The sequence below is a fragment of the Xiphias gladius genome, chromosome 8 (assembly GCF_016859285.1).
Source record: "Xiphias gladius isolate SHS-SW01 ecotype Sanya breed wild chromosome 8, ASM1685928v1, whole genome shotgun sequence".
NCBI classification, from domain to species: domain Eukaryota; kingdom Metazoa; phylum Chordata; class Actinopteri; order Istiophoriformes; family Xiphiidae; genus Xiphias; species Xiphias gladius.
The window spans coordinates 25,973,600-25,985,563 of record NC_053407.1 but is presented as its reverse complement, the minus strand read 5'-3'; the positions used below and the strand labels follow the sequence as shown (position 1 = coordinate 25,985,563).

The 11,964-nt window shown below is 39.4% G+C and overlaps 1 protein-coding gene across 4 annotated transcripts in view; it reads right to left on the bottom strand.

The window, feature by feature from the left end:
* Nucleotides 1–8,618: 8,618 nt before the first annotated feature.
* The window catches only part of LOC120793850 (transcription factor SOX-6-like), a 109,371-nt gene continuing 106,025 nt past the window's right edge, over nt 8,619–11,964 (bottom strand). For all 4 annotated transcript variants that reach the window (XM_040134290.1, XM_040134293.1, XM_040134291.1 and 1 more), the window contains 2 exons: nt 11,499–11,712; nt 8,619–9,438 (listed from right to left, as the gene is read on the bottom strand). In XM_040134290.1, coding sequence (XP_039990224.1) covers nt 9,090–9,438; nt 11,499–11,712 — 563 coding nt within the window. In that variant the 3' untranslated portion in view covers nt 8,619–9,089. The remainder of the gene's footprint in view (nt 9,439–11,498; nt 11,713–11,964) is intronic.

Genomic DNA, 11,964 nt, shown 5'->3' with positions numbered 1-11,964 from the left:
CAGCACCACAGACCAGCCAACATTAAAAAGGTCTCAGCCACAAGTGCATGCACTCGCTCTTAAGTGATGCCTTGTGAAATGCATTCAGTAATTTAAGAGAGCTCATGGTTACACTTGTAGAAAATGGTTTTAACTATTAAGATAAATTGTTATCGGGGAACAGGATCCTGGAAAATTCTGCAGAATCCAAGATTATATTCAATGCCATTTTATATATATGCCATTATATAGATGTATATATATTTTTTATTATATCATACAATATCTGCACATGGCAACAACGGTATGGTTATAGGTAGGGAAAGACTATGATTAGGGCTCATAAAATATGCTTAATGTATCCCTATAGCAACTAAAACGCTTGGTTAAGATTAGAGAAAGATCGTGGTTATGGTTAATCTAAAGGCTAATGACACCTGAAAATCTGTGATGGGACACAAACTACTGTCCATCCATACACCATTGCAATTTCCACACCCTTACTTTCCGCAATGCTACATAAAGAACATGCGACTACTTGCATTGGCATTGAATGTTTGCATATAAATCCTGCAGGTGGCTGTAAAGGTTGAGGAGTTAAAACCCTTGAAACTGGTCTGAGAAAAGGAGAAAGTGAATACCTATACTAAGATGAAAACACTGAATATACATTAAGTTGAAATTGTAATATATGTTGAAGTGTTACATTATATTTTCATGGGATTTAGATAAATTCAAGTGTGAAACTTTGGTAGTTAACACTGTTTGTGCTAGTTAACACTGTTTGACCTAACATACCGTCTCTGATGTTTTCATCCAAGGTTGCTGAGTTTGTCTACAAACTGCTAGCGTGTAGTGCTTCACACCTCCTTGAGCAGTGAACAATAAGTTGATGTGTAGTCAGTGAAACAAACACATTAGACCGTGCAAAATGAATGCAACATGCTCAGAAGTGTCTGCATCCCTTCCTCTGCATTACTGTGTCTAGTGTCTTTATCTGTGAGGAAAGCACAAAAGAGAATGTGAATTGTGAAATTAGCAGAAAGGATGATAGCAGGTCAAATGAAGGGAGAACCGGCGACAATGCTGTTCTTTACCTCCTCATGGTCGCACACAGATCCACTGATCAAGGCTGCAGCCATGTCTTTGCGTCAAACAATCCAGCTTCTTTCAAAGTGGCATTTTTCGTTAAACATATAATATTTAATTAGCAGACTAATGCACTTAAAACGACCCAAGGACTTTGCCTCAAAAAGGAAAAATTGGCCTTTTGTCCGTCACCCATTTTTTCTTGAATAAGCGCTGTAGATTTTTTTTCACTTAGAACTGAATTAAAAAAGAAGTATAGGCCTTTATGCAGTGTTTCAAAGACATGGAACATAGACACAGCTAAAGCAACTCCTTTCAAAGGGATTTTTTTGTATGATTTTCTTTTATTCAGACATTGCATTTAGGTTTTTATGGAAGGTTTTATTGGACTTTATCATTTGTAACCCACTGAAGACAATCCACTAATGTGTACCATTATTCAGAGATATCTCACTATCCACAAAAAATTTTAAAATTTCATCTTTGTGTAAAGTCATGTCCACAAAAATACAGAGCGATTTGTAAATAAGCATAACTTACTCTATAAACATGTATTTTAATTTCACATAAGAATGATAAAGGTTTAACAATGTAATTAGAAAATTTACGCATATGTGGATCCATTTTTATAAGTGAAACATGTTTTGCACATTTGTGGGTCACTTCCTGTTGGTTTGTGGGCCTTGCGACATTTCTGACTTCCCTCCAATTTGTTTGCCCAGTCAGCTCTGGGAAATAGGCGAAATCCAGTATCCAGTCAACAATCCTGAGGTATAATGTGAGTAAATGTACATCAGAATCAACCATGTGATGTCAAATTTTATTTGATTTTAGACATGGTCTTCCAGAACTATAGTATTTGCACCCCATGTGTATTCAACTGTGATCAAGAGCCACCTCTTTTGAAACCACAGTCTAGTTGCTATGACCTTTACTACTGTTATTACTACTACTACTGCGAATGCTAATACTACCACTAGTAATACTAAAACTGCTAATACTATACCCACCTAGGAGTCCTTAATAACCACCTAGCAACACCCTACAAGCCACCACCACTTTTACGCTACTATGTCACCCTTTCTATTCATATTAAAAGGTGCTAAGTGTAAGTTTTTGCTATTGCTATTGATACATAGCCAACGTTAGCATTAACAGCTGTTTACGTACCAGTCCAGAAGAAATGTTGCGAGTTCAGCACCAAACTTCATTCCTTTACTCGCCTTAACTCTTGTTTTGCTTGTGTTTCATTCACTTCTTTTCTTCTACTGAAGTTAGCATGCTAACCAGGTAGCCCCGGCCCAGCCTGCCGGAACCCTCAGGCCCAGCCGGCCAAGAACCCTCTGGGTGCTAACCACTGCACCACCGTGACACCTGCACAGGTTTAATGTTCTTGTTTTACTTAAAGTCCTACTACCTTTTCAATTTGTAAGTATCTGAAGCAATAAGTTGAAGCAAGTTCTGACGTTATCCTTATGGCAGTGTCAGTCCGTTTGTCTGTCAGTCCACCACTTTGGTCCAATTTGTAGCATCTCAACCACTATTAGATTAATAGCCGTGTATTTTTCTTCATGATCCCCAGAGGATGAATCCTACTGACTTTGGTGATTCCCTGTCTTTTCCTCTAGCACCACCGTGAGGTTGACATTTGTGGTTTTGAGTGAAATTTCTCAACAATTATTGAATGGAATGCAATGAAGGACATTTTTTAATTTAATTTTTTTTTTTTTTAAATTTCTGCTCCCCTCAGGATGAATTGTAATAACGTTGGTATCCCTTGACCTTATCACCTAGTGACATTATCGCCATCAGCCTCAGCTGCAGGCTTTTGGTTGTTTCCTAGCAAAGATCTACCAGAGAACAGATGTTAGGTACAGTAAAGTTAAATAAACATGGAGGATGCCTTAAATTGAAACAAACCACTGCAAAAAATGCTATTTATATTTATATTTTTGATAAGAAAAACAAATCTTTGTGCAGGACCTCAATTGACCCAAACTTTTCCAAGAACTTTGTTTGGATTTTGTTACAATGCACTAAAAACAACAGGTAGATAAAAAAAAATTAAAAAAAAAAACCTTTCACTCTCACTTAAATGCAGTCATCTAGACGACTTCTTACCTGCAAAATCACACAAACAGTGCTCATCATGAAACGTGATCACATCAAAGGAAGTGCAAGGGTCAAATATTCACTTTTTGTATCAAAAGCATTTGAATGATTAAGCGTCATAAGGTCGTAGCTCAAAGAGGACGGAGGCGTCCTGCAGCACCGTCACCATTCTATGTGTTTTAATGAATAGTGGAACCTCCATGATTGTAAACCGGGCGGCTTTGATGCCTCATTGAAAGAGCCTCTCCAACACGTCTGAAGGGGGCTCCACCTTTGTAATAACAATTTATAATTCTCTTGATCTAAAAGCTCGATTGATGAGGAGAGGGGAAAAAAAAAAGAGAGGATTTTGTTCTTTCTGCTCTTCAAGATGGTTTTTAAAAATCAAAAAGTGAATTTTCCTCGGGGGTCCACTCAAGACCAGGCTTTCATGAAGAAAGTGTGTCATTATGCCTCATCATCCCCACACACCAAACCCACGAGAGAAAAAAGGTAAATTCAAAGCCCGTGTAATCACTGCTCAGTTTATCACTATGTTAATTTCTCCCTCACTTGAGAAGAACAATTAGCAGGATAACCAGACAAGCTGTCTGAGTTTCGGACATGTACGTTCAGGATGATTTTGTGACGTCACAACGAGTTTGGAGGCCAATCATGGTCCAATATGCAACTTACAAAAGTGGGATGTGGACGCCTGAAACCTCTAGTGTATGTACACTTTCTCAGTGACGGTGAAAGAGTCAATGTCATTTTTTTTAGAATTTTTAACATTATAATTTAAATTTAAGAATATTAGTATTTTTATGTGTTAAAAAATATCTGAAGGGCATCTTAACAGAACTGTGTGGAACCTACCTCATTAGGACAATTCAAGAGTGCATCAGCTGAATTACCACAAAAAACTACAGTCTTTTACTTTCACTTGTTTTTTCTGTTTTCAGATGTAGTAAAACCCATCCAGCTCTCATACTCCATGTACACAACTTCTAAAAATTATCATAAAATATTACGTGAAGTCCAGTTGTCTATTCTGTTCTGAGGGCTAATGTCTTTACATTTAGCTATCAGCCTACAACTGGGGAAACTGAAGATTATGTCCGTTTTCTTCAGGGAAAAATTACGTTTGTGTATATATATATATATATATATGTATATGTTTCTATATATATATGTATACGTTTGTATATATATATGTATACGTTTATATATATATATGTATATGTTTGTATATATATGTGTATGTATGTGTATATATATGAATGTGTATGTATGTATATATATATGAATGTGTATGTATGTATGTATATGTATATATATATATATATATATATATATATGTGTATATATATATATATATATATATATATATATATATATATATATATATATATATATATATATATATATATATATATATATATGTATATATGTGGGGGGTGGTGGTGTGTCTTCCTCAAGCTCGGGTCCTCTACCAGAGGCCTGGGAGTTTGAGGGTTCTGCGCAGTATCTTAGATATCCCTAGGACTGCGCTCTTCTGGACAGAGACCTCAGATGTTGTACCTGGAATCTGCTGGAGCCATTCTCCCAGTTTGTGGGTCACAACCCCCAGTGCTCCAGTTACCAATGGCACCACTGTTGCCTTTACTCCCCACATATTTTCTAGCTCCTCTTTCAGCCCTTGGTATTTTTCGATCTTTTCGTGTTCCTTCTTCTTGATGTTGCTGTCGCTTGGGATCCCGACGTCTATCACTACTGCCTTCTTCTGTTGTTTGTCGATCAACACGATGTCCGGTTGGTTAGCCACCACCATTTTGTCAGTCTGGATCTGGAAGTCCCAGAGGATCTTGGCTTGGTCATTCTCAACCACCTTAGGAGGTATCTTCCATTGTGACCTTGGGACCTCCAACCCATACTCAGTGCAGATGTTCCTGTACACTATGCCAGCCACTTGGCTATGGCGTTCCATGTACGCTGTTCCTGCCTGCATCTTACACCCTGCTACTATGTACTGAACTATCTCTGGAGCATCTTTGCACAGCCTGCTCGTACCATGGTCGTTGTACCTCATCATTCTCTAGTTGTGATAGCAGTTGCCGTTTGTGGATGTTGGAACACTGAGCTAGTAGCTGTTTCTTTGTCAGCTTAGATGTTGGGTTTCGAAGCATCCATATATCCCACAACCTCTGCATGTAGCCCCTTTCATCGGGGTTACTTGTATAGTAGCATTCCAACAGATCCCTCTGCCCTGCTCCGTCTATATATATATATATATATATATATATATATATATATGAATGTGTATGTCAAGCTATGAAACCATGACTGCATTGTAATGAACTACACTATCCTTTGTTAAGGTGCTGAAAGCTTTGCATATACTTACACAACTGAGCTCACACAGAAACAATCTGTCAACTTGCAAACAGCTAAATGTTCATCCTGCAGAAAGGAAAAAGGAAATGTAAATTATGATGACTTATTTAACGAGATTAACATGGCAACAGCACAAGTATGATTTCAAACTCCCCTCCCAACTAAAAGCTATAGCACACACACACATGCACAAATGCACACAAAGGAGTGTGTGACAAAATTGCCGGCGCCCCTCACAGGGTGACGCTACAGTTGATTTGGGAATTACAATTAGATTTATGATGTGGCTGCATATGGCTGAGCTCTCTGTTTCTCTCTCTGAAATGCTGGGATTGGCTGCACCGAGCACCGGCGCCGTGGCGTATACACCACACAGTCAGAATGTGTGGCGTTACCTCACACACACGCACACACACACACAAGCGCATGCACACACACACAATGGAACAATAGGCCACATTTACTGTAATGGGCCACCAAAATATAAAGACCAAGTGGAATAGCTCAACTTTGGAAACAGAGAGCCTTGTGTTGGAAATTATTAGATCCCTGGAAAGTAGGAGCACTATTTAGAGTAATGGAAATAAAAATTCATGCACTACCTGAGACTTGTGCACAGTGCCTTCACACGCAGAACACAATAGGTATGAGTGCTTTTCTGCAAATGTACACTTTTACAAAATATTCAACTATTTTTTCACAGAAGTCAAAGAAACACTTGAAAAACAATGATGAAGTGACAGATTTGTACGGAAAATCTCAAGTCTTAACTTTTTATTTATTTATTTTTTTTTTGATTGTCTTTCTCACCAAATTGTACTGACACTTTTTAGAGCCAAAGCTGGCTAATAAATACAATGAAATGTTAAAACGCACAATTGAATTTCAAATACAATACTCATCACAAAAATGTGTGTGACCAATGTGTGTTCTGCTTCTGCAAGTCACGACTGACAAGAGCATGAGGTTACCTTTTTAAAGAGGTCAGGGTTGATGTGACCCCTTTAGGCGGCGCAAGAGCTGCGGCAACAAAATTTGCTTAAATAAATGAAATGCTTCTAAAGAAATGGTAATTTACTGGTGCCTGGCATGTACGAGGCTTCCTCGAGAGTCCAAACATGTGACTTTTGACTGTTCTAATTTATCATGTTGAAAATCAAACAACAAATTCACATTAGTCAATACTAAAAAAAAAACATAGAATTTATATCCAGTGCTTAGGATGTGTATGACACTAACAGAAATGTCTATGCATGAGGCTTTTTCCCCGTAATGCAAGCAAAAACCAATATTCAGTCCCAGCTTGTGTAGCTTTTCCGAGTGAAAATCGCCAGATATGGTCATGAAGAGAAATATGGAGTCTGAAGAAGTGGGAAACGGCTAAACAGAGCACCCAGAAACCACCTGAGGTCACAGGTGCTGAAAATGGAAACATGATCAAATTGCAGAGCGTGATGAAAAGAGATAAAAAAAAAAAAAAGAAAAAGATGTATCTTCAGAGAAAGAATGTGACATTTGAGTAAAATAGAGGAAGAAGCATGCACACCCAGCATGGTGCTGACCGCTGGGCCGCACCGAGATGAAAGTGGAACATCTTGCTTCAGACTGTGGAAAAACTTGTGTGCTCTGACTAGGGTGGTTGTGACTGAGAAGCTGAGCGAGAATTATGCATCTTTTTTTCCTCCATTCTTCTCTTAATAATTTACTTGTCTTCAAAATATACCGGCGACGTAGAAAAAGGTACCCTTTTTGAAATAACAGACCTATTAAACCCATTTTTTTTTTTTGCAACTATATAAATTCTTATTTTAAAACACAAGTCTGGTGTATCTTTCCCACGTGACGCTGAGAAGACATTTAAAAATATTAACAAGCTAATAAAAATAGTAACATTTTGTACATTTTTTGTACCGATTCAAAACACAATTCAAAATACAGTGAAGGGATCCAGAATGTTAGAAACTCTTATCCTACAGTAGGGTCTCCCTGGGACTGCTCCTTCCCCTTTCATATGACGGTCAATGAACAGAACTTAAGGTACACTTTTAAGACTTGTGAATTATCTTAAGTGTGTAGGCAGAAATTAAGCCAAAAAAGTCTTCACCTTTAGCCCGATTGAAAGTGACAAATGCTAAATGTTGGGGTTTGGTACACTGTACTGGACTGCACTTGCTGCTCAATGTGTTAACAGTTTGGCCTCAAGTAACTATGGGCGATGTGGTTTATGACAGCACCTGTGCCGGGCAATAGAAGAACAGTCCCCTTCGACGCTGCTCTTCTGACTACGTCTGATAGCTGGAGGGGCTGCCAGAGAGCGAAACAAAACGCGCGTGTGAATGACTGAGCGGGTGCGATGAAAACACATCCTCCCTGAGCTCTGCCTGTGATTGGGCCAGGAGGGCAGCCAGCAGTTACCGAGTAGGAACTCATCTCATCAGATAGAAAAAGCTGATTGTATAAGACTTTTTTGCAGCATTGGAAGTTAAGACTACAATATCCCGAGTGAATGTGAATGTAGGTTTGGCACATTTGACGTAAATCTGTACAATGTCTGGGTACTTACTTGCTTACTCAACAACAACAACAACATCAACAATAATAACAATAATAATAATAATAATAATAATAATAATAATAATAATAATAATAATAATAATGATGATGTGATAAGGGATTTTGCTCCCTTTATTTCATTGACAGTCTGAAAAGTCCTACCACTCTTTTTGTATGAAAACAAACAAAACAAAAAAACACATTCACAAGCTGGCACATCATACCTGAGCTGAGATATTTAAAAAAAAAAAAAAAAAAACTAACAGTAATGTAATGTAAGCAGTTTGTCAGGGAAAAAAAAAAGGTGTAGATGCAATGTATTCGTAAGAAACAAAAGTAAGACTATAAGATTACAAGAGCTAGGATTTATATTAAAACTTTTCAAATTTCAAGTTCTGACAGTCCAGAGTTTGTACAGGCAGTGACCTGTCAGAAAAAAAGTCTATAGAACAAAAAAAAAAAAAAGGGAAAAAAAAAAACGCAAAAAAGGAAATACATAATGATAAAAACAAAAACACTCCTTAAACATTTAAGACCAAATAGCTGTTGAAGACCAATTCCTGACGCTTCAAAATCCATGCATGCTCTTTACAAACCACACAGCAATGTGTTTGTCCTGATTTGTTCTTTGTCCCATTCTCTCTCTTATTCTCTGTCTTTGAACTCTTATTCACTCCTGTTGAGATTGTCAAATTGTAGGAAACTGAAGTTCATTGTCAGCTGGAAGTCTGAGTGTCTGTTCAGGTCACATTTTTCCCATCAGCCCTCTTCTTCAAATGGCCGTCCGTCAATATACTGTCCAAGACCTTTCTGAGCATGTCCGCTGAGTTCAAATCCTGCCTGGGCATGCTCATTGCATGACACAGCATGTCCTGAATGTTTGCCTGAAGGTCTCTGTAATAAACTGTGTTTTTAAAAAGTGTTTCTGAGTATAACGCAAGTTTTTCATTTTTCTCTTTTTACAACTGACGCCCTGAGCGCACTCAGTTGGCACTGACGGCCTCCCGTGTCTCGTGGTCACTGCTATAGTCTGACTTGGGCTCGTCCTCAAAGTCCTCGTACATGTCCATGTCGTCGTCGCCGTTGGTGGGGTCGCTGGGCAGGTCCAAGGCTCCGACCCCACCACCATTGCTGCCCCCGCCGACGCCGGGCTCGGACTTCACCCCATACGTGCTCTGAATGACGGGGATGGCGGGTTCGGGGCTGGCTGAGTTGCTGGAGCAGTCTGAGGTCAGGTGTGGGGATGGTGTGGCTGTTGTTGCCATGGTTATGGCGCCTGGGTAAACTCCTACGCCGCCCGGGCTGTTGCCGAGAGGAATCGGTGGCTGAGGCCTGGGAAACAAGGAAAGGAAGGAAGGAAGAAAAGAAAAGAAGGTATTAGACAGAGGTTTACTCATAAAAATAAACAACTTTAATATACAAAATAAATAACACATGGTTTAAAAAAGTACAGAAATGAGGACACAGCCACAGGGGAACACGAATGTCTGTACAAAATATCCCGGCAATCCATCTGATAGTTGTTAGACATCGCCATCCCCACAGTCGTGCTGTTAGCCTTGCAAAAAACGATAAAAGAAAATGGAGACTGCATAAAAATAATCAAATACCACAGGTCATAGTAACAGTGACTACAAGGCTGACTGCTTTTGACTGATCGGATAGTGATTCATGATTCATTTTAACCTTTGAACAAACTGCTTTGAACAAAGCATTAATTCTGGGGCCACTTAGGTTAACAGCAACGCTTCTCATCTAGTTGGACGTGTCCTAGCACGTGGCTCTCCCAGCCAGCTCACAGCAGTATCGGCTAAATAACCTGTTAAGATACAGATGGAATGAGGGTAAACGTACATCACTCAAACAGGCCCTCTGGCTCCTCAAATGAGCCACATAAACCAGGAAAATTGCTGTCACTTTTCTCACCTAACAGTTTTCCCTCTTCTGTCTCCTGGAACGATTACCGCCTTACGCCCTGACAGACTCATTTTCACATTAAAGTCTTAAAAACAACACTGGTTTAGTTAAATGGAATGTGCCAGAAACTGGTTGTATACTGGCTCCCAGAAGCTATTTGATTTAACTTTGATTGAAAGTCCAGGCCTGAAGAATCATAAGCTTTTCTTGCATTTGCTTGACCACACACAGTAAATGTGGCATTTAACTTGTGACGTCGGCCTCGCTCTTGTTCCCTCTGAAACATCTGCTTACATTTCATATTCCACTATGTCTTTCCGTGTCCAATTTCACTGCCCGCAAGCGCCCAGCATTGTCCTAATTTAATAAATGACAAGCTATTAAAAATCGCTCCCATTCAAAGCCGTGGCCTCTGTTAAATCCATCTCACAGGCCACTGTGATGGCTTTAAACACATCCATGGCTGGTTCCTATTAAGACAATGCCACTGTTTTTCCCTTCGCTGCACTGACTACACTCTAAAAAAAAATAATGTTCTTCAGCAAACGTGAAAAGGGTTTCGCGAATAGAACCAAAGGGGGCTCCACGGAGAAAATAAAGGGTCCACAAACCCTGATGGTCACTCCACAGACCTCTAGCAAATGGATACATTTCTTTCATATTCAAACTGAGACACACGATTAAAAGACAAGATCTCACATAGAAGTTTAAAGAAACAGTGTAACTGCTTGCAAAATAGCTGAATGAAATACCACTAAACAAAAGAAAAACACATTAGTTGGCTACTTATCGATGCTTTATTTTTTATCTAGGTAATTCCTTTTTGCTATAATACCCATATTCAGGCCAAGGTGGCTGGCAGGATGGCATGTTTATTAAAGAGACAACTGAACCGCCAGGTCACAGGTGCAACAGTAAAGGAGTCATTGTCTTCTCGAGTAAGACACAAAGCCCGTCTGTGGTCCAAGGCTTGTGGCTGTCAATGCACAATGAGCGCTGTGAAGTGTGCAAAAATTCCTCCTAGCGTTGTAGATAGTGCGGCGGCGGAGAGAGCGCGTAGGACAAGCTACCTCTGTGAAAATACACCTTGTAATTACAAAACGTTGATGTGACACAGAGAATTCAACTGCAAACTGTATATGAGACTCTGTGCAGTTATTGTATTGCATCGTAAAAGTTGAAGATTAAAACAATGACTGAGTCTCTTCGCCGCCGCCGCCAGTCCTCACGAAGGAAAAAATACGCTCAGTGAGTGTGTGGTTTACTGATTTCATCTTGCACTATTTCTGGGATTTAAACCTTTGTTTCACATTACTGCCATTTGAAGGTCCTGACATGTAAAAGGGCTTAATTTGAAATTCAATTTTAAAACCACACAAAGGAATAACTGCAGCTTCCTTTCAAACTAGCGTGAGCACTTGTATAAAAAAGGTAACTGATGTTCAGGGAAAGCTTTTGCTGACGGTGGTACTCACCCCACAAAGAACTGCCTCATCTCCTGACGCCGTGACCGCATCATCTGCTTGTACTCTCCGATGCGGAGCTTCTTGCCATCGATGATGCAGGTTCTCTTGGGCCGCGGCTTGTACTTGTAGTTGGGATATTTCTCCAAGTGGATCTTGCTTAAGCGGGCCTGCTCCTCGTAGTACGGCTGTTTCTCCTGATTGGTCATGGCTTTCCAGCGAGAGCCTGGAGCAGACGATTGAGATTCTTATTTTTGTCCGTGTTTTAGGTTTTGGTTTTGCTTTAGTTTTCCTTAGCTTTGTCATAGAACATATATGTATGTTCAGAAATAACCATTACGGACTTTAAGGATTGACAAAAATCAGAGAGACAAAAACAAAGGAATTTTAGGGAGTTTAAACTTCCTTACATTTAGGGATTTTAGGGAGTAGGAAAAAGGCTTTGACGTGCTTTTCTAAACGGTTTCAATGATACTAG